This window comes from Herpailurus yagouaroundi, unplaced genomic scaffold, assembly GCF_014898765.1.
Source record: "Herpailurus yagouaroundi ecotype Mexico unplaced genomic scaffold, PumYag 355, whole genome shotgun sequence".
Classification (NCBI taxonomy): Eukaryota; Metazoa; Chordata; class Mammalia; order Carnivora; family Felidae; genus Herpailurus; species Herpailurus yagouaroundi.
In genome coordinates this window covers 6,784,155-6,808,615 of record NW_024412572.1, presented here as the reverse complement: position 1 = coordinate 6,808,615, position 24,461 = coordinate 6,784,155, and the positions used below count along the sequence as shown (strand labels likewise).

Below are 24,461 nucleotides of genomic sequence, written 5' to 3'. Positions count from 1 at the left end.
ATTTAAAAAAAGAAGGCAAAAAAAATAACAGATGAACACTTGCATAGCTTGGCAGGAAAAGGAAAACATTATCAATAGATCTCAAAGCAGGACTTTTTATTCAATTACATAAACTCACTCTAAAACTCTGAAGTACTTTTTTGGCTTTCTAGACTAGTGAAGCCTTCTCCTTCTATTTAATTTGTCTGAGCTAAATTTTGACCTATTAGGTTTTACCCAGTCTTTTCCCATTACTCACTATGACTGAAGAAATAGTATAATTTCCTAAACAATGACAAAGAAGTTAAAGTCTTGCTGATGTCAGCAAAAGTCTATGCTGTCAGCAGAGCCCACTTTGGATCCTGTCCCAGGTGCTCTCTGCCCCACGCACTCTATGCCCCGCGCACATGTGCATGCACTCTCTCTTTCTGTCTCTCTCAAAATAAATAAACTTAAAAAAAAAAAAAGACTATAACATCTTATTACAACATTGAACAGACAAGAGAACAGGAACATTAAGCTAAAGAATAAACAAGTAAAGAACCTGAGCGGCAACCTCTTCTCAGAGTCAGAAGATCCCTAAGGCCTTGGGAGTGTTTGTCCCTTCTGCCTGTAATATTTTACCCCAGTCACATCACTCAGGTCTCTCTTTGCTCAAGTAACATATTCAAAGAGGCATAAAGCACGTTTGCTGCATATTGAAATACAATGGTTACGTCAATGAACATCATTTTAATGTAAAAGACTGAACTGACAAACTATGATTATTTAAACTCATCCATGGTTAAATTTTTCTCAAAAATTAATGAACTGGGGCGCCTGGGTGGCGCAGTCGGTTAAGCGTCCGACTTCAGCCAGGTCACGATCTCGCGGTCCGTGAGTTCGAGCCCCGCGTCAGGCTCTGGGCTGATGGCTCAGAGCCTGGAGCCTGTTTCCGATTCTGTGTCTCCCTCTCTCTCTGCCCCTCCCCCGTTCATGCTCTGTCTCTCTCTGTCCCAAAAATAAATAAACGTTGAAAAAAAAAATTAAAAAAAAAAATTAATGAACCAAACATGTCACTTCAAAAACAGTAACTGACAACTTTCTTGCCAATAATAAAATCTGAATTTTCAAGCAAAAATTAGAATTTTGAAAAGCTTCTATTTCCTGTCTGGTGAGCTTCACAGCTTACCAAATCTTTTTGGATGAGATAAGAATATTAATGAATGTAAATTTTTTTAATTTGTCCAATGAAATATTGCAACATTTGGAAGATCTGCACAACACAATGAACTAGTATCTTTCAAATGACCAATACATAATGTTTCAAGTGTTGGAGAAAGTATATGTATTCATGTGCATCCTCTACATATGAAAATCTGCTTAAAGTACAAGACAGACCAATTTATTTTAATGTAACAAAATATGGAAAACTCATTGATAAGATTTCAAATTCCACAGTGCAACTACCACTTGCTGATGAAAATGTTCTATAACTGGATTATGGTTATGGTTGCAACCTCAGTAAATTTACTATAAAAAAGTCATTGAACTATACACTTAAATGAGTTTTATGGCATATAAAACGTACCTCAAATGAAGTATCAAGAAAAAAAAAAACTACTACTATTCGTTGAATTTTGGTGTGGTTTCAAAATATATCCACAATTATCTAAAAAGGCTTTTAAAATCCTCCTTTTTCCAACCGCATTATTTATGTGAGACCTGATTTTCTTCAAATACTTTAACCAAACAAAAACTACAATAGATCACTGAAAGCAGCAGCAGTTATGAAAATCAGCTATCTTCTATGAAGCCAGACATCAGACTCACAAAACTATTTTTCATTAAAAATGTTACTTTTGCTAACATTTAATGGGTTTACTTTTAAATATATTAATAATAAGTTGTTTTAAATTTCTAGTTTACTCTCTAATATAGCAAATATTGATAAAGCCCACAGAAACAAAAGTTGATTGGGGCTCAATAACTTTTACAAGTATACAACATCCTAAGGCCAAAACATTTGAGAACTGCTGCTAAAAGCGATCATACAAGTGTCTTAGGGGTCATCCAAGACCAGAATAGTTATCCAAAGGGTGATTTCAAATGAAATAGGTCTCTGCATATCATAAACTCTAGAAGTATATAACCCACCAGCTGCTGTTAAAGGATGGTACAGTGTGCATATCAAAGTTGAACTACTTCTCACCTTAGCTCACAAGGCCTCCACAGATGACTGTAAAAGCTAGACAGGTGTCACTTCAACCCAGTATTTTCCATTAATTGTCAAAATGTAACAATTTACCATGAGCCTAGTAAGGAGTAAAGAGTGCCAGAACAAAGAGAAAGAAGTAGTTTCAATTAGCATTACTGCAAGTAATATGAAAAAATTATGACAGATCTGTTAAAAACTTCCCAACTCCAAGAAAAAAAATTGGTATTTTTAGAGATGCATATGGCAACACAGAAAAAGAACAATACAGTTCAAACAAGCATTTTTAATCTTGTCCATAAGACGAGATTAAGGACAACAGGACATATAACAATACAAAGTTAATCATCTTCTGACTGAAAGCACATTTTCTGCAATATTTCCCTTTTTGACAAATGTACTCTAAATTCATCATGCAAAGCTCATGATCTTCAATGAGCTTGTTAACTAAAATAAGATAAAGGACATCTATTACTGAAGTTTGTTTATGACAGGAATATCAACCATTATCACCGTTGTTTAATGAACAGTGATTTTTAGGAATTGACTCACTCAAGCTGTCTGCCTTCAAAGAAAAATACCACAATGAAGAAGATCAAAACACAAAAATAGCTCAGTGAGAAAATACATATAAAACATAAACCATTTAATAGCTTCTCTCCTCCTCTCCACTCCTTACTCCCACAAGCAGAGTTTGTGATACTGAACTAACTAGATCAGTAAATTTTCCAACATTAACAAGCATACACATAATAACATCTATGTGTATGGACCTAAGGTCAAAGTCATTAGTCTCTTATTTCCAAACACGCTTTCCAGTTCCACTTTCTAATTTCTATCCACTTTTCATCAATGGCAAAAACATTTCCCCCATTTCAATACCACGGTCCATCACAGTCTTCTCTTGCCATAATAGTCTATATCTGAATATTCATTTGAAAATACCCCATGATTATGCACCTTCTTCTCCATTCCTATTACCCACATTAATCCAGGCCTTTTGCAACAAAGTCAATTTCTTTCCCTGCCTTTCTTGATTCAATCCATTCTGCTGACAACAATAAAAGCTGCACCTAAATAGTACTTTTTGTTATGTCATTCATTTCCTTGTTCAAGAAATCCCTGGGGCAACTTCCTATTACTTTCTTCAAATTCCTCTTCAAATAAATCCCAGATTAAGAAAGAAAAATATTACACACTTTAAAGGATGAACTGAATTGTATCTCAATAAAGCTATCAAAAAGAAGAGAGGGGAAAAAGTAAGGGAGGGAAGGATTAAAGGGGGTGGGAAGATGGGGAGTGCAACTCCCTAAATGGTTCTTCACAAAGTACCACTTTACACCACTTCAGACATTCTGAAGAGCTGATAGACTAAGCATCCCCACACAGTTGCCAGAGACATTCTGGCTTCCCTGTAACCAATTCCAGTGATGGTCAAGCCTTACTTTCTGAAACTGACTCTTCCAACAAACGGATATAGCTTTGTTAGAAAATACAGTATATTCTTCAATGGAGCCAGAAATCTATAACCCTCTTATTTGCACTCATTTTTCTAGCATTGCCTTCCCCCCCAAAAAAGTAATGAAAAAGAAAAAACACTCCCTTCTACATGGCTGCGTATCAAATACACAGCTTATAAATAAAATGTCGTAAGTCTTCCCTTCTTTAGTTCTCTCAACCACCTCTTGTAAGCATGGTTTCTAGGCCCCTCCAATACCCTTCTGGGCAAACAGGGCACCCATAACATGATGTCAAGTTCTAGGAGCGGTATGATTTTAAAAAGTAAAAGCGGGGGAGGGGGGGTGTGCGCAGCCTGGGTGGCTCAGTCAGTTAAGCATCTGACTCTTGATTTCGGCTCAGGTCATGATCTCAGGTTTGTGAGACTGAGCCCCGTGTCAGACTCTGCGCTAACAGCCCATAGCCTGTTTGAGATTCTCTCCCTCTCTCTCTCTTCCCCTTCCCCACTCATGCACACTCTCTCTCTCAAAATAAACAAACTTTAAAAAAATAAAATAAAAAGTAAAACTCTGTCCTCCCTTATTCAACATAACTAAAAAAACAAGTTCATTTTCTGGTTTCTTTGACATAAGAAAATCAAAAGTGGATTTCCCAACTCATATTTAAGCTACTATCTGCAAAGTTACTATAAATTAACAAATCCCTAAAAACTATTCTGTCACTGAGATGAAATCACTAGACTGCACTGTGAAATGCAAGAAGAGAATGTGGAGGGAAGAAGCAGCTGAGATCCTCTGGCAAATTCCTCCTCACAAATAAGCCTTATCAGATATTTGCACAACATTTTTTATTAGATTCACTGAATCATTTTTCATAACATTTCACTACATTCCAAGTAGAGCAAATTTACCAATTCTGCAACAAGCCAATTTCTTATCCCCACCTCATACTTCGGATATGAAAAAATCCTATGGAAAGGTAGCTTAAACTTGTAGAAGCCAAACATGAACAAATTTTCCTTCTCAAAATAATTAACTCCCCCAAAGGAACGTATCTATTTTACATCTGACTTAATTTTCTCAGGGCATACTACATAGTTCCTTTAACACATCTCACTTTTGAAACACCAAAAAAGATTACATCCAGAAAATAGATTCGGATATATCAATTTATCCACAATAAATAATTTTGCTTTATCATTCATAATTCATCTCTATGTTAAAACAGAATTATCAAAAGAAAAGTTAAACAGTTTATCTCTCATAATTCTGCTTTATCATTCATAATTCATCTCTATGTAAAACAGAATTATCAAAAAGAAAAGTTAAATAAATAGTCCAAGACACAGATTCCAGATTTTAAGATCAGACTTTAAATGAGAGTAAAACAGGGGCGTCTGGCTGGCTCAGTCAGTAAAGTGGGGGACTCTTAATCTCAGGGTCATGAGTCCAAGCCCCACACTGGGCATGGTGCCTACTTAAAAAATAAATTAATAAGTGACAGTGAAATAATTAGGAACCTCATGAAAAAGCTTATTTAAATTCAAATAGCTTTCGGGGCGCCTGGGTGGCGCAGTCAGTTAAGTGTCCGACTTCAGCCAGGTCACGATCTCGCGGTCCATGAGTTCGAGCCCTGCATCGGGCTCTGGGCTGATGGCTCAGAGCCTGGAGCCTGTTTCCGATTCTGTGTCTCCCTCTCTCTCTGCACCTCCCCCGTTCATGCTCTGTGTCTCTCTGTCCCAAAAATAAATAAACGTTGAAAAAAAAAATTTAAAAAAAAAAAAAATTAAATTCAAATAGCTTTCACCATATGACAAATCAAGGTACAACCTAAAACTAAAAATGTTAATAGCCACCAGCAGCCTAACAATGAGAACAAATGACCAAAGATTTATATAGGGTTAGTTTATCTTTTTGTATTTCTGAACTTGAAAATTTTCTTGATCCTTAAATAAATAAAATCAAAATTCAAAAATCAAAGTCCTGAATAAAATCAGAGTCCAAAAACAAAAAAAATACACAAAAACATTAAATTCACTTGCCACACTAGAGTATTAGAATTTACTCTCGCCACACAAAATCCCAATGAAAGTGCTTTAAAATAATTATTTTCAAAACTAAGCTTCCAAGTGAAATCAACATAAGAGAAATATTACAAGGCATAATATCAAAAAAAGTATGACAATATCTTATTAAATGTTGGTTAGATAAAATAAAACATAAATCATCCAAAGCCTTAGCTCTTCAATTCAACCAAGCTCATAGCTGGACTTTTATTCTTCACCAAACATACACTAAGAAACTTCCTCATTCTCAATTTAAGGAAAGAAAAAGAAAGGTCTTTCCTATTAAAACATGTATTGTCCCAGGGCACCTGGGTAGCTCAGGAGGTTAAACGACCAACTCTTGATTTCAGCTCAGGTCATGACCTCACAGTTTGTGGATTCGAGCCCCAAGTCGGGCTCTGCACTGACAGCATGGAGCCTGCTAGAGATTCTCTTTCTCTCTCTTTCTCTCTCTCTCTCTCTCTCTCTCTCTCTCTCTCTCTGCCCTTTCCCCACTTGTACGCTCAAAATAAATAAACTTAAAAAAATGTTTTTAAATAAAAAAATTAAAAACCATGCATTGTTTCGTATCTCTAGCCACCAACATTTGAAAGTTCAGTAACAAAAGGAGTATGAGATATAAAAACACCTGGGTATTTATTTTAGAAACAATTTTATAAAAGGACTCCATAATAATGAACCATACACATTAAGCAATTTTTAGCAAATGTGTTTTTACATTTGATAGGATTCTAGAACAAACTTCTGTGGCCCAATCAGATCAAACATTTAGAATGCATCTAAATCCCCACTCTCAAACTGGAATGAGGAAATTTGTTTAATTACTGTAAATCCTATTAAACCAATATTCTTTGTAAAGTGGAAAATGTCCGACCTCTCAGGGCTCTGGAGGGTATAATGAATGCAGAGTTTAATTAGGGCCCACTGTTGGCTCACTATAATCTATTAATTAGCATTCCCAGTTCTCTGTATCTCACTGCAATGTCTCACTTTACTTTAAAATTGCACCCTTTGCTTTTTGGACCAAAGTTATACAATTTTAGGATTGTGTGGTAATTACAGAGGGTACAGGAAGAATATACTCCTGCCAGCACTGGTGCTTAATTAGGGCAAGGGGCGGAATCTAGATAAGGCTGTGTTCACCCTCCTTCAGTGCATATGGTTTTTTTGGCATCATAGCCTGTGGACTGTTTCACTTCCACGGGACTGAAGTGCTGAGTCCCCACTACACTCTTTGCAGAAGACTCAAATACTCTGCCTTTCAATGTAGCTTGGTAATTAGAAAGGATATTGCTTTTTACCCACACAGCTTACAAAGTATAGGCATAATTAGCTGCCTCAATTATTTGAAAATAAAGACATATACCATCAATTTTTTTTCCTGTTAAAATGGACATTTCCAAATTGTTTGATAATAAAAACCATCTTGGTGAAAGGCATATTTTCAGCATCATCAAGAAAGGTAAACGGAAGCCAGCTAATTCAACAATAAATCCAGTAATCTCCATTCAACTTCTATCAAAATCCACTTTAAATTATATATACACTTCCATTTATACACATTACATTTATTCACACAAACACACTATCAATATATTCTTGAAAGGTAGAAACTATAAAGAGAACTGTTCATTCATTCACTATTTATAACAATAAGTTATAGCTCAGCCACTTTTCAGGTAAATGTAAGTAAACTGATTTTTATTAACATTTGAGATTAAATAGTACTCAAGTATCATGCACTATGACTCCTGTCTAAATACAAAGTACCTCATATTTGAGCATTGATATACTATTAGTACGTACTCCAATTTATCAATCTGATTTTTACAAATTAAAAAAACCTAGTACCTACCCTCAAAATACAGACCCAGTTTTTAAGACCTGTGCTATATTGATACCTTACCACAAGACCAAATAAAGCAAACTTATTTTTTCTCTCTTGATATTTATAATTCAACACCAAACTGTAAAAACTTTCAGAATGTTATCTATTATTTCTTATTTAGGAATGATAAACTTTTGGTGTTGTACTTCACTTTCTGAGAACATAAATGTGAACTGAAGAAAATGTGTTTCCCCATTCTATTGTCATATATCACCTAAATATTTTATCTTATACATTAATGATTCTCAAGGTGAGGAGATTCTCAATCACCTGGATGGCTTTTTTTTTTTAAATAAACATATCTAATACCTAAGATTTTAAATATTTTTTTTGTACACACATTCCTTCTACTAAGGGTCACTGTCACAGTTAATAATCATTATGTATAGGAGTCTGTCACTACCCTGAAGTGGAGTAGGCAGAAAAAAAGGTTGAAAAGCATCAGGCCAACGGTCCCTTGTTTCTTTTCCCTTCTGTCACAATTGAGCTCAAAGATGAAAGGAGAATCATCATAAATTCCCTATGGCTAGACTAGTTAAAGAATTAGAAGTACTCCATTCTAAAGATCCCAAACTTGGGGCACCTGGGTGGCTGAGCCCCAGGTCAGGCTTGCTGCTAACGGCACAGAACCTGCTTCAGATTCTCTGTCCCCCTCTCCCTCTCTGCTCCTCTGCTCGCATGCCCTCTCTCTAAAATAAATACACATTTAAAAGAAATAAAAAATAAAATATAGGTTGCTGGATTCTATCTCCAAAGCTATTTATGAAGCAAGACCAGGATATCTATATTTTATTTTTTTTTATTTTTTTTTGTTTTTTTTTCAACGTTTATTTATTTTTGGGACAGAGAGAGACAGAGCATGAACGGGGGAGGGGCAGAGAGAGAGGGAGACACAGAACCGGAAACAGGCTCCAGGCTCTGAGCCATCAGCCCAGAGCCTGACGCGGGGCTCGAACTCACGGACCGCGAGATCGTGACCTGGCTGAAGTCGGACGCTCAACCGACTGCGCCACCCAGGCGCCCCTATATTTTAAATAAATTAATATATCAGAACCAACATTAGGAACCCTGTCCTTACTTTTAAGATCTAACACAGGGGTCTCTTTTAGTTCTTTTCTTTCTTTTCACGTTGTTAAAGTCTTAAAGACTCAAACTCAAGAAAATTCCTAGGAAATACTTTTTAAAGGACATTTCCTCTTTTTTAAAAAGGTTGGGTTGCTAAGAGATTTAAGTATAATAATAAAACATTCAGATTGTGTGTGATGACAAATTACATTTAATCACTGGTTAAAAAGTAAAAGCAAAGTAGTTGAAATTATAATATACCTCACAAAGAAGAAAATTCTCATACTTTCTAATTATTTTGAAAGCTCATTCAAATGAATTAAAGGTTTAGTTTTTAATTCATATTGTACTATCAAATAAATTTGAAACATTTTAACTGTGATGTTAGCTTAACTAGTACACGCACAATATATAGGCATTAAAATAATGATTCCGATATACATCATAGGGCTTTAATATACAGCAGAAATGTTGGCTAAAAAAGGTCAAAATGTTAACACCTATAATATTCTACTTGTATAAATTTTATATGTGTATATGCACAGAAATAGTTCATTAGGGAGAAACAACAAAATGTTAATGATGGAAAAACAAAGTTCTAAGAGGATTTGAGATAAATTTTGATTTCATACCTGTGTTTTCCAGTACTATTTTTATGATCAGAGAAAAGAGATTTTTATTACTGAGAAAGTAAGTTTGGGGCTTTAAAATACAAAACAATACAACTAGCAACCTTCTTCAAAAACCAAGATTTGGGGCACCTGGGTGGCTCAGTCAGTTAAGCATACAACTTCAGCTCAGGTCATGATCTCATGGTTCATAAGTTCGAGCCCCGCATGGGACCCTGTGCTGACAGCTCAGAGCCTGGTGCCTGCTTCGGATTCTGTGTCTCCCTCTCTCTGCTCACGCTCTGTCTCTCTCTCATAAATAAATAAGTAAACATTAAAAATAATAATAATGACCAACACAGCAGATATAAATGCCTGAACTGAGTATTAGTAATAGAATGGTAAAATAATCAACAGAAATCTTAAATCAGATTTACATCATCAAAGACAGATCATTTCTAATTCCTTCTTTAATTCTTAGTATCATTGAGGAACACTAAAGAAATCCAAGTAAGTTTATCACTTCATAATTTTTAACTAACCCCAAAATAAAGTATAAAATCAACAATGAGGTGGCTACTGTAAAACTCTCCTTTAAGGGGCACCTGGATGGATCAGTTGGTTGAGCATCTGACTATTAATTTTGGCTCAGGTCATGATCTCACAGTTCACGGTCTGAGACCTGTGTGGAGCTCTGTGCTGGTATCTGCATTGATAGCACAGAACCTGCTTGGGATTCTCTCTCTCCACCCCTCTCTCTCTCTGCCCCTCCCCCATACACATGTGCATCTTTCTTAAAATAAACTTAAAAAAAAAAAAAGAATAGCTTATTTCATTTATATACATGAATCTGATCAATAAAGGTAAACATATATATATAAAACTAACCTGGTTTTCCTCCTGCACAACTCTATACTGTTCCTTCCAAATAGTGATTTTGGAAGCTTCATCTTTTCTCAGGGCTCGTTCTTTCTTCAGCTCTGGGCTCCAGAAAGTCTTGATGCTATTCATTGAAGAACTTAATTTGCTCTCCTTTACTTCTACATCCTTCCGCAAGAGATCATTTTCTCTCAGTACTTCCTTCAGCTGGGTCTGCAGATCCATGATTGTATTATCTCTTGCCTGACGAAGAGAGTGAGGAACAGTAGATGCCATACTCACAGGAGGGAGGTGATGTTCTCCAAATGCTATGGTGTCACTAGCAACCCCACTGCTAGCTATATTGGGGCTACTGCCCATAGCAGTCATCCTGACACCATACGGCAGACGTCCCCCAGAACGGCCAAGCGTCATGGTGCTTTTAGGTGTTTCTGAACCCACATTTTCATGGTCACTTAGGTACATAGGGCCAGATGTGGCATAGGCAGCATTTAAGGATTGAATATTCTCCATTGAAAGGGTTTTCCCACTGCCACCTCCAACACTGCTTCCAGAACTCCCTCCTGTACTATTGGTTCGACGATGACCCAACCGAGGGGAACGTGGAAGCCTAGGTGAACGCCCAGGGCTCTGGTTGCTTGGTTCCACCTTCCCAACTGAGCGAGCACTTCCATACATGGTTGCAGGTTGAACGTAGGTGCCAAGAAAGATATACAGCAGAAAGCAAAATATGAAATTCTGTGAGGTTTCTCAGTGGCTATAAGTCTGCTTAAGGCTAATCAGAAGTAACAGGTCTTCAGCTGTCCAGTCTTGAAGAAATACCTTACACCATATCTGCAATGAAAAGATCACACATTAAATCCTCCAATAGTAAACATTTCCCTCTCAGAAACTTTTCTTGAGATTTCCCTATCATCTATTTATTCATTCATTCAAAATTTGTTTATAGCGCATTTCACTGTAAACATTTTAACAGTATTTTGCATGTCTCAAAACTGAATACTGAAACCATACCATGCAAATGGAAAAGAAAAAGAAATAAGAGGTATAAAGACTAGCAATGGAAAGATAAAACTCAATGTATGAATATATGATTTTCTAACTGGAAAACTCAAGTCATCAACTGACAAGTTATTAAAATAATAGAAATCTACAAATCAGTCAGACACAAGATCAATATATAAGTATCAGTACTTTCCTGTACATTAATCATAACAATTAGAAAAATGCAATTTTTTTAAGCCCACCAACAGTAGCAAGAAAACCATAAAAACTGGTATAAATCTAATAAAAATATGCAAGCATTTTTGGAAAAAACTGTAAAACTTTACTGAAAGAACACCTGAACAAAAGGAAAGGTATCCATATTCATGGACAAGAAAATAATGTACAAGTTGTCAGTTCTTTCCCAAATACTGCAAATCCCAATGAAAATCTCCCAGAATTCTCCATATATCTCAACAAGCTGACTCTAAAATTCAAATAGAAGAGTAAAGGTGTAAGAATAACATAAACAATTTGCAACAGAAAAACAAAGAAGGAAGATGTTCCCTAAATAACAAGATAAATTACAGGTCCATGATCCTTTACCTGTTATGCAAAAATCAAAAAAGCTCTAAAAGTAAGTTTTGTTTCTTCTTAACTCACTTAGCAGTAAAACCTAACCTGATCTGGTATGAAGTCGCTACTGTTTATAGGTTATCTCATTTAGTGTGATTATTCATACACTCATTGAGAAAACAATGTATATCATTACAGGATACTGCATAATGCCCACTGGGTACTGGGGGTAAGGGGGAATCTGGACTCCAAACCACATCTGACTGACCCCCAGGATTTCTTATAAAGACTTACAGCCCCCCTCCGTTTTTCTTTTTGTTTTTGTTTTTAGAGAGCGAGCGAGAATGCAAGGGGGCAAAGGGGGAGTGGGGAGAGGGGAAGGGAGCCGGGGACAGAGAGGGAGACTCTCAAACAGGCTCCATGCTCAGCACAGAGCTCAATGCGGGGCTCAATCCCACAACCCTGGGATCATGACCCAAGCCGAAATCAAGAGTTAGATGATCAACAATCTGAGCCACACAGGCACCTCAGGACTTACAGCCTTTTAAAGCCATAGTATTTAAAATTGGACAGTACTAGTCCAGGAATACGTCTAAATTATATATGTAAGTTTAGTATATCCTAAAAGTAACATTTCAAAAGAGGAAAAGACAAATCATTCAATAAATGGGGTTTGAACTGGTGTTCTTGGAAAAATAAATTATATCCCAACTTCACATAATGCACAGAAATAAATTCTATGTACATTAAAGATATAAAATTTTAAAACTATCAAAAGTACTAGAAGATCCTTGTGAACTTGAGTTAAGGTAGGGCTTCTTAAGTAAGAAACAAAAAGCAAAAACCATAAAGAAAAACAAATAATAGATTTGATAATGTCAAAATGGCAAAGTATTATACCAAAAAATACTATAAGCAAAATTAAAAGAAAAACCAAAAACTAGGTGAAAAATGTATCTAACATGGGGCACCTGGGTGGTTCAGTTGGTTAAGTGGCCAACTTTGGCTCAGGTCATGATCTTGTAGTTCATGAGTTCGAGCCCCGTGTTGGGCTCTGTGCTGACAGCTCGGAGCCTGGAGCCTGCTTCAGATTCTGTCTGTCTGTCTGTCTCTCTCTCTCTCTCTGCCCCTCCCCCTGCTCATGCTCTTTCTCAAAAATAAACATTAAAAAAGGTTTTAAAAACATTATATATACACACACACCTATCATATGTATAAATATCTATACAAAATATATTTAAAAAATTCTTACAACGGAAATGCCAAATTTGAAAACGTGCCAATGCCAAATGGGACTAGCGGAAAGTAACTTGTATTGTAAAGGGAGATTAGGGACAAAATGTTGGTGGAGACTTTAGGTTCACTTTATATTCATACTACAATAAAACCTGAATTATTTAAAAGGAAAATATGTTCACATTCTACAAGTATAATTAAAACACGTATCACAGATATCTACTTTCTACACTTCTCTCAAAAATAAATCAGGGGTTGGGGTGCCTGGGTGGCTCAGTCGGTTAAGGGTCTGACTTCAGCTCAGGTCTTGATCTCACAGTTCGTGGGTTGCAGCCTGGCGTCAGGCTCTGTGCTGACAGCACAGAGCCTGGAGCCTGCTTTGGATTCTGTGTCTCCCTGTCTGCCCCATCCCCACTCACACTCTCTCTCAAAAAATAAATTAAAATTAAAAATTTTTTTTAATAATAATAAATTAGGGGCACCTGAGAGGCTCAGTTGGTTGAGCATCAGACTTGATTTCGGTTCAAGTCATAATCTCATGAGATCAAGCTCCATATCGGACTCTGTGCTCAGCATGGAGCTTGCCTGGGATTCATTCTCTCTTCCCCCTCACCCTTTGCCCCTCTCCCTGACTCACACTCTAACTCTCTCTCAAATAAGAAGTATTCTTCACTGAAAACACTACCCAAGAAACTCACAGTCAAAAATATGATTTTAAAGAATCCATATACTTTAGTCAAACTCCAACAGGTTATTCTTTAGAAATACGAATACACTGGCAGTCTCATCTTAATAAAGATAGCCCTAGAGTAACAACAAGCGGAAGAGAAAATACACAGAGCCCAAATCTTTACGGTTCCATCTCAGAAATAGCAATAGTACACCAAGTTCAGAAATTGCAACATTTTACTAGTAATGTTAGGAAATTCTCTCCAGGACTAACCTTAGCTCAAAAAGTAAAAATTTCTTTTCACGATTTTTTTTTTTTAAAGTAAGCTCTATGCCCAACATGGGGATGGAACTCACAACCCGAAGATCGAGAGTCACATGCTCTACCAGCTGAGCCAGCTAGGCACCCCTCCTTTCTCATAATTTATCTGGACTGTGAGGTAGGTGACAAGTAATTACCTATATATTACTGTTTGAATGAATTCTATTTCAAGATCAAAGAGGGATGCAAATCTTTTTCTTTTTTTAAGTAATCTGAATATTGCTTAAAATAAGAGACATTTATTACCCACAATCCCTTCAATAATAACAAAAGCTAACATTTAGTATTTACTGCATGTCAAGCATTATCCTAAAAACTTATATTTAGCTTAATTTAATATTTAACATTAAGATCTAATTTAATATTTAAAAGCCTCCCTTAGGGCACCTGGGTGGCTCAGTCAGTTAAGTGTCCAACTTCCAACTTCGGCTTAGATCACAACCTCACAGTTCATGGGTTCAAGCCCCAAGTCAGGCTCCATGCTGACAGCTCAGAGCCTGAAGCCTGCTTTGGATTTGTGTCTCCCTCTCTCTCTCTGCCCCTCCCCCACTTGCACTCTGTGTCTCTCTCTCAAAAAATAAACACTTAAAAAAATTTTATAAAAGGCTCCCATAACACAGGTACTGCCATTATCTCCATTTTAGAGATGAAGAAAGTGAGTTTTTTAGCTGTTAAGTGACATCTAAAGTCTAAAGTCTACCATCTAAAGTGGTAGGGTGAAGATTTGAATTAGGGCACCTAATTCCAGAGCCCTGGAAGCTCTTACCTACTGTACTTAACCACAATCATCTGCTGATGAGAACATCTCAACTGTCCATAGAATATTAAAGGCTTCCACAGTTTTATGGCAGTGTGTCCTGCTAATCTAGTACTCTTTGGGGCAATTTTAGGTTTTCCAGGTATAAAGCTTAAATAATCACATTTACCTTTCTATTAAGGAAAAAGTCTTTTTTAAAAGATCTTGGGCAAAAGAACAAAGTAAAACTAACAAAATAAGGAGGAATAATTCAGTCTCAGGAATCATGCCATCAGAACATTAAAATGCCACATTCAAGAAAAAAATTCCCAACTGTGCTTCTGTTCAGAATTCTGTTTTCATGTAATCATATAACTAAATCATACTGAATAGGCTAAGACCCAATAACAAAAATTCCCATCAAGTTTTCAATATTAGAAGGTGCACTCTAATGTCCAAGTCACTTTCAGATCCAAAACGGTATTTGCATGTGGAGTCTTTGTTATTATCAGAACTATATCCATATACACAACAAAAGAAAGAAATTTACTAGTTCTGAATTCTTCATACTGGCTTTTTAATCTCATAAGCTTCAGAGAAGATAGTGTTCAAAAAAAATTTTTTTAATATGCCAGGCATACAACCACAAAATAATAATTCTTGCACTTTAAATAACTGACAAGAATTCTGACCCAAAAAAAATTATACAGTATGATTCCATGTATGTAAAATTCTAGGACTAATGTATTATGACAGAAAGCAAATCAGTGTGTGCCTGGGGATGGGGTCGGGGGAGGCATGGATCAAAAAGGAGTAGGAGGAAACTTTTGGGGTGATGCAAATGTTCATTATCTGGACTGGGGTAATGGTCTCACAGGTGTATACATGTCAAAACTCATCAAATTATGTATTTTTTTAAATAATCTACACCCACCATGGGGCTCAAACTTACAACCCCAAGATCTAGTCACATGCTTTACTGACAGCCAGCCACGTACCCATTATCAAACTATATACTTAAATACATTCAGTTTAGCGTACATTAATCATACCATGAAAGTCTGAAGAAAAAAATTTCACGCTCCAAACTCCCCTGTCCTTGATTAATCCAAAAGAAATACCTTCATTGATTATACAACTGGAATCCTGATTGCTACTGGAGAAAATCATGCAGCTGTACAGTTTGAGTCCATAATGTTGTCCCCAGGGTCCTTTAGTTAGCTTCCTATCCATATTTTCTTAGTTCCCTATCTAGTATCTGTTGTGGTTGTTTCAAATCTCCCTCTGCTTATCAGAACACATGAGTCTCCTGGTTCAGAGACAAAAACAATTTATTACTCACAGCTCAGCAAACAGTATAAGCATCATGTCTACATTGGCTCACTGTTACCCCGAAGTCCCACAGGTAGCAAGAGGAACTCAAAGAGATGCTACACATGCAATGGCTTTGAGTTGCAGCTGAAGACACTGAATTTAGGGAGTCCACCACTCATAACAAGCAGTAAACCTTCTCTGTCCTAGTGGAAAACATTACCTCATTCCTCAATTTGGCTTGCTACAAACACAATCCTGAGAAATGGCCCAGGTTAAGAGCACTCAGGGCCTTGTATACTTAGCATACCCAGCAAGGCATGCAGGAAAGAAAAGACTCATGAATGACTCACTCTCCTGACAAGTACTGTGATAGTTTTAAGGTATCTCCATAAATTCTTTGATACTACTCCCTTCAAGGGGGAAAGCAAAATTGCTCTCTCTCTGAATATGAAGTAGACTTAATAATTTGCTTCTGATGATGTTATCACTTTCAAGGCTAACTCATAAAGGACAACGGTGCTTCTGTCTTGGGTAACTCTCTTGGATCACTCACTTTGTGAGGAGCTAGCTGTCATGTTGTAAGGATATTCAAGCTACCCTACACAGAGAGCCACATAGTAAGAAACTGGAGCCCCCTGCCAACAGGGATGTGAGACAGCTTTGAAAAAGATCTTCTAACCCCAATCAAGCCTTCAGATGACTGCAACCTTGTGAAATACCTTGAGCTGGAACCCTGAGCCAGCTATGCTCTACATAACAATTGTGAGATGTTTGGTTTTTTAATCTAGTAAATTTTAACTTTTAACACAACAAAAGATAACTAATACAGAATTGTTTCCTGAAACCTTCGTTTCAGGTAGCCATATGCATACACATGTGCATGCTCCATCACAACTGAAAATGTGTTGCTTTTTGTAGGTTCTAAACAATTCTCAACAGCATTGCCAGAATCTTTTTTTTTTAAGTTCATTTATTTATTTTGAGAGAGAGAGAGAGGGAGGGAAAGGGTAAGGGGGTATGGGGGGGGTGGGCAGAGAGAGAGAATCTGAAGCAGGCTTCACACTGTCAGAGTGGAGTCTGATGTGGAGCTAGAACTCACAAACCACGACATCATGACCTGAGCCGAAATCAAGAGTTGGACACTTAACCGACTGAGCCACCCAGGTGCCTCCAGAATGATCCTTTTTTTTTTTTTCATTTCATTTTATTTTGTTTTTACATTAAATTTTTTTTTTCATTTACAACATCCAAATGATTTATATTTTTTTTAATTTATATCCAAGTTAGTTAGCATATAGTACAATAATGATTTTAGGAGTAGAATCCAATCATTGATTCTTCCCCCACATACAACATCAAGTGCTCATCGTCTTCCACAATGCCCCTTGCCCATTTAGTCCATTCCTCCACCCACAACCCCTCCAGCAACCCTCTGTTTGTTCTCTATATTTGAATCTCTTATGTTTTGTCCCCCTCCCTGTTTTTATATGATTTTTCTTCCCTTCTGTTCATTTGTTTTATATCTTAAATTCCACAAGTCATATTATACTCATCTTTCTCTTAATTTCGCTTAGCATAATACACTCTAGTTCCATCCACGTTGTTGCAAATGGCAAGATTTCATTCTTTTTGATTGCTGAATAATAGTCCATTGTATACATATGTACCACATCTTCTTTATCCATTCATCTGTCAATGGACATTTGGGCTCTTTTCATACTTTGGCTATCGTCGATAGTGCTGCCATAAACATTGGGGTGCATATGCCCCTTTGAAACAGCACACCTGTATCCTTTGGATAAATACCTAGTAGTGCAATTGCTGGGTCATAGGGTAGTTCTATTTTTAATTTTTTGAGGAACCTCCATACTGTTTTCCAGAGTAGCTGCACCAGTTTGAATTCCCACCAGCAATACAAAAGAGTTCTTTCTCTGCATCCTTGCCAGCATCTGTCATTCCCTGAGTTAATTTTAGCCATTCTGACTGATGTGAGGTGGTATCTCATTGTGGTTTTGATTTGTAGTTCTCTGATGATCAGTGATGTTGAGCATCTTTTCACGTGTTTGCTAGCCATCTAGGTGTCTTCTTTAGAAAAGTGTCTATTCATATTTTTTGCCCATTTCTTCACTGGATTGTTTTTTGGGTATTGAGTTTGATAAGTTCTTCATAGATTTTGGATACTAGCCTTTTATCTGATATGTCATTTGCAAATATCTGCTCCCATTCCATCAGTTGCCTTTTAGTTTTGCAGATTGTTTCCTTTGCTGAAGCTTTTTATCTTGATGAGGTCCCAATAGTTCATTTTTGCTTTTGTTTCCCTTACCTCTGGAGATGTGTTTAGTAAGAAGTTGCTGTGGGAGAGGCCAAAGAGGTTTTTGTCTGCTTTCTCCTCTCGGATTTTGATGGCTTCCTGTCTTACGTTTAGATCTTTCAACCATTTTGAGTTTATTTTTGTGTATGGCTTAAGTAAGTGGTCTAGGTTCATCCTTCTGCATGTCGCTGTCCAGTTTTCCCAACACCATTTGCTGAAGAGACGGTCTTTATTCCATTGGATATTCTTTCCTGCTTTGCCAAGATTAGTTGGCCATACGTCTGTGGGTCTGTTTCTGGGTTCTCTATTCTGTTCCACTGATCTAGGAGTCTGTTCTTATGCCAGGACCACACTGTCTTGATGATTACAGCTTTGTAATACAGCTTGAAGTCCAGAATTGTGATGCCTCCAGCTTTGGTTTTCTTTTTCAGGATTGCTTTGGCTATTCAGGGTCTTTTCTGGTTCCATACAAATTTTACAATTGTTTGTTCTAGCTCTGTGAATTCTGGTGTTATTTTGATAGGGACAGAATGATCTTTTAATACAACGATTCCCCAAGTGGGTCAGGAGCCTCCACAACTCCCTAAGACCCTTTCAGGAGAGCAAAACTATTTTCACAATACTATGATATTATTTGCCTTTTTCACTACACATTCTTACAAACGTATAGGAGTGTTTTCCAGAGGCTACGTGACATGGGGTATATCCCACTGACAACTAATGGAATGTATGCTTGTATACTCTAATGCTTTAAATTTTTCTCAGTTTTACTTTCCAATATAGTAAATAGTAATAGATACAGCCTACATAAGCAAAAGCTATTTAAAGTCCTCATTGATTTTCAAGAGTATATAGGGATGTTGGAACAAAACAGCTTAAGAACCACTGCTCTAAAAATTAAATATGACATGAACACACCTACATACTTCCTTTGATGGCTTTCCAAAATAAGAATCTAAATTCTTTGGCAGTGTATATAAGATTTTTCATGATTTCGGTCTTGCCTACCTCCTGAAGGCAGCTTACTTAACCATTCTCCTTTTCCATGTGACAACCATGATCAAGTACGTGCAATTTCCTAAAATATCATGCCCTCTTCTTGCTTCTGTGACCTTCCTCCTCCCCAGCAACTGGCTAACTACTTACTACTCATTGAGTACTTACTACTCATTCTTCCAAACTAAATTTAATAGTCACGGTCCTACACAAACCAATAAATCCTTCAGTCTAATTTAGGTGCCCCTCTTATGGAACCAAGAGCTTCTAAAATAATGTACTTACTATATTTTGGTTAATTAATTGCTTCTTTAAAAGCAAAGGAATGTCTTATCTCCAAAACCTGGCATAATGCCTAATACATATCAAATATGTAATAAATGTGTGCTGAATCCACAAGTTAGCATAAATCTGAATACAATTCATTAAGATAATTCTTATATTCAGAAGGTGGTAGTAAGCTTGAAATTCATTTATGGAAACCGCAACTAAATGCAACGTAAGACAAATTCCATAAATTGACAACCTCCTTCTCTATACGTATTGCTATATATTTTTGTCTTCTAACATTATGCCTGAAAATCATAAAGAAACATACTGAATGGTCAAGATTTCAATTTTTTAAGGGGCACCTGGGTGGCTCAGTCAGTTAAGCATCCAACTCTTGATTTTCAGTTCAGATCATGATCTCACAATGCATGAGTTCAAGGTCCATGTCAGGTTACACACTGACACTGAGAAGCCTGCTTAGGATTCTTTCTCTCTCCCTCTCTCTGCCCCTCCCCGACTCTTGTGAGTGTGTGCACTTGCCTTGCATGCACACATGCTCTCTCAAAATAAACTTAAAAATTTTTTTTAAAGATTTCAATTTTTTAAGAAAACTGTTCTTCTTGGGACCCCTGGGTGGCTCAGTTGGTTAAGTGTCCAACTTTGGCCCAGATCATAATCTCATGGTGGTGAGACCGACCCCTGCATAGGGCTGAGTGTGGGAAGCCTACTTAAGATTTTCTCTCTTTCTCTCTCCCTCTCTCTGTTTCTCTCTCTCTACCCCCACCGCCCCTTCTCTGTGCACATGTGTGCATGTGTACCCTCTTTCTCTCTCAATTAAAAAGAAAATACACATATACACACATGCACAACAATCAACATTTAAAATCATTAGGTTTACTTTTGGGGCACCTGGGTTGCTCTGTCATTTAAGCATCTGACTCTTCGTTTCGGCTCAAATCACAATCTCACAGTTCATGGGTTCGAGCCCTACATCTGGCTCTGCAGTGACAATGTGGAGCCTGCTTGGGATTCTCTCTCTCTCTCAAAATAAATAAACTTTAAAAAAATGATGGCGGGGCGCCTGGGTGGCTCAGTCAGTTAAGCGTCCGGCTTCAGCTCAGGTCACAATCTCACAGTTCATGGGTTTGAGCCCCGCGTCAGGCTCTGTGCTGACAGCTCAGAGCCTGGAGCCTGCTTCGGATTCTGTGTCTCCCCCTCTCTCTGCCCCTCCCCTGCTCATGCTCTGTCTCTCTCTGTCTCAAAAATAAATAAAAACATTAAAAAAAATTTTTTTTAATAAAAAAATGATGGGAATCATATAAAAAATTAAAATTATTAGGTTTATTTTTAAAACAATAAGTGTCATTTTTTAAATTTATTTTTAAGTCAGTTTTTTTAATTCCCCAAATGAAGTGCAATGGCAAAAATTAAAAACAGAATTCCAAATCATCAAGCAATAGTGTTCAGAATACATGGACATAATTTTTATATTATCCTCCTTAACACTGTTGCCCTTTGTATTAAGGCATATCAGTAACACTATGCCCAACCAGGAAAAACAAAAATGAGACCTGAAATCTTTTCTGGGGAATAAGTATAAAAATATGCAGTAACAAAATTCAATACACAGACCTTATACACATTTCATTCCAACAAGCTTCTTGTGAATTCTTACTGTGCTCCTGAAGCTTAGTCATGCAGTAACTAGTAGGAAAGGCTTGGGTTGGTTTCGTTCCACTATTTAAATGTATAAGGTTCAACAAATAAATACATCTTTTAGACCCTCAGTATCCTCATCAATAAAATGGATGTAGTATCTTCCTCAAAAATTAGCTATAAGGACCAAATCAATGAGTGAGTAAGTACAAAATATCTATGTAGTTCTTGGTAGGTTTTCAATAAATGTTAGTCATCATATTTCTAGGAATTCATCTTACACATATTTTCACACAAGTGGGAAAACGGAGTAAGAAAAAAACTGCAGAATTCTTTGAAATAACAAGACTCTGGTAATAGTCTAAAATTATAGTAATACTGTGCAGCTATTAAAAAGAACAAGGTGGGGTGCCTGGGTGGCTCAGTCAGTTAAGCGTCCAACCCCAACTCAGGTCATGATCACATGGCTCGTGGGTTCGAGCCTCACATTGAGCTCTGTGCTGACAGCTCAGAGCCTGGAGCCTGTTTCAGATTTTGTGTCTCCCTTTCTCTCTCTGCACACCCCCACCTCGTTTGTGCTCTCTCTCAAAAATTAAAAAAAAAAAAAAAAAAGGTAAGTCTGTATGTAATAAGAGATACAAGATATACAAGATATACAAGATACGTTCTTTAATTTAGAAGAAAAATACAAGAAGCCATGAGGAGACATGGGTTTTTACATTATTCTTTTCTACACTGATTGAGGTTGTAACATGAATATGAATTACTTTCATAATTTAAAAAGTGGAGACAGTGAGGCAGTTATGCTACCCACAACAGGAGATCTGAACAGTACAGTCCACCCCTTGCACTGCAAAATTATTTGTCCACACAGGAAAAGGAAGCAGCTTCTCCATGATTTTCATAAGCCTCTGTTTTTGAGGGGAATCAGAGAAGAGGAAGGTTACTAGAACAAATTACTGCTTCTATCAATCTCTCAAGAACACAAATCGTACTCATCTTCTCCCTCCTGTACTAATTTCTCCCTGTTTACAGCTCTTAGTGACTTATCTGATAGCAACATCAAGTTTCATTCCCAAAGGGGCCTCAGCCCTTGATCATCATATTCATCTCAGGCCAGGACTGCCACACATGTCCATCCACTGTTTAAGATGGGGCAAGGGAGAGCCAAAAGGTGCCCAGCTGGATCACCTGGGTTCTATTGCATATATTATTCTCTGTCCCCATTATGTTCACAATAGTGAAAAGTTACAATCTAAATATCCAACAATGGGGCATTGGCTATATAAGTTAAGGCAAAACTATAAAATGAATTACTATCTGCAGCAAGTTGAATAGTGTCACCCCAAAATTCATGTCAATTAGGAACCTCAGGATGTGACCTTATTTGAAATAGGGTCTTTGCAGATATAATCAAGTTAAGATGAGTTCATACTGGATTATGGTATGCCCTAAATCCAATGAATGATGTGATTCTATGAGAAAAGAAAAAGAGATTCAGTCATAGAGAGACACACAGGAAAGACACACATGTAAAGATGGTGGCAGAGACTAGGGTCACACAGCTACAAGCCACAGAATGCCAAGGACTGTCAGGAGCCACCAGAAGCCAGGAAGAAAGCAACCAGGGATTCTCTCTACAGCCTTCACAGGGAGCAAGGCCTGCCTATACTGACTTTGGACTTCTACCCTCCAAAACTGTGAGAGAATAAATTTCTGGTTTTTTACATCACTAAGTTTATGGTAATTTGTTATAGAAGACCTAGAAAACTAATATACCACCTCATTATAAATGATGATGTAGCTCTATACTTAATGATACAGAAAAATGTTTGTGATCCTATTGTCAAACCAAGGAGAAAAAAGAAAAAGTTATAAACACAGACACCACCAATTTTTTTTTTTTTTTTTGGAGGTTTCAGCAGGATGTACAACCCTGGGTAGTAAGATTTCTGGTGGTGATCTCACTTTCTCACTAAATTATAGATTTTTCTCAAGCACATACTATTTTTATAATCAGGACAAAAAAATAAAACTTTTTCAGGAATGGGTGGTATAAAGATATCCAACAGAAATATATTGGCATGAGGCCCTACATACTATAAACTCTCACTACCACTTCTAGGATAAAGCCAGAATGGTTTCCTTATAGCCAAAACCAACGAATTCTCTTTACTTTCACTGCATTTGACACTACTGACCACTTCTATCTTGAAACTCTTACCTGGGTCTCTCTGATACTACTCTTCTGGTTTTACTATTTCTCCAAGATAATCCCTCTTTCATACATTTTATTGGCTCCTCTTCCTCTATCTTTAAAACACTGTTATACAGCATACAGCTCTATCCCTAACCATATTGTTGTCTCTTGCTATTTTACTTTCCCTGGGCAATCTTATCCACAACCACTGTCTCAACTCGCTTCAACTATCACCTATTTTAGGTAGGTGCTTACTTTAGGTTTTCGCAATCAATATTCCCAACTCTTGCTTCTCCCTTGGCCTGCAAACTTGTATGACCAACTACTTACTATATATGTCTGCCAAGATTTTCCATAGGCAACTCAACACCTCTAACTACACATACATCTTCCCTAAGATAAGCGCTTCTCCTCCTATGTTCCCTACTTTGACAGAATTCATTTTGACTCCTTTTTCCCTCCTCCATTCAACTCTCATTAATTAATCAATCACTGTGTACCATCAATTTTTATCTTTCTAATATATTTCCCTACAGCTACAACCTCATCCTGTCTGGCCAGTACTACTACAACAGTCTTCTAAACAGCCTATTGACTATACAGTCTTGCCTCTTTCCAAGCTGCTGATGCTCCTTAATTTTATTTTCCCAGCCCAACATATTTAAGGGCTATGATACATTATCATCAACAACAGTTCACTGATAGACATTATCAAATTGAAAGTGGGAGACATATTAAAAAGGCCAGATGGTCATTTATTTGATAAAAGCCCCTTATTCTAATACCCTTGTTTTTCTCCTTCCACGCTCCACTGAGAAACAACATACTTTTCTTTGTATGCCTTTCTATTTTTATTTCAACATCTTTTAATTGATGTTAATTTGATATTATAAAATTCACAATTTTAAAGTGTACAATTCAGTGATTTTTAGTATAGTCACAAGGCTGTACAACTATACCATTAACTGCAGAATATTTTCACCACTGCATAAAGAAATCCCACAAACCCATAAGCAGTAACTCCCCATTTCCCATTCCCAGGCTCTTGCAACCAA

General features: G+C 37.0%; 1 protein-coding gene across 13 annotated transcripts in view; it reads right to left on the bottom strand.

Moving 5' to 3' along the window:
* The window catches only part of ERC1 (ELKS/RAB6-interacting/CAST family member 1), a 520,536-nt gene that overhangs the window by 468,828 nt on the left and 27,247 nt on the right, over positions 1 to 24,461 (bottom strand). For all 13 annotated transcript variants that reach the window (XM_040462885.1, XM_040462876.1, XM_040462881.1 and 10 more), the window contains exon 2: positions 10,146 to 10,970. In XM_040462885.1, coding sequence (XP_040318819.1) covers positions 10,146 to 10,814 — 669 coding nt within the window. In that variant the 5' untranslated portion in view covers positions 10,815 to 10,970. The remainder of the gene's footprint in view (positions 1 to 10,145; positions 10,971 to 24,461) is intronic.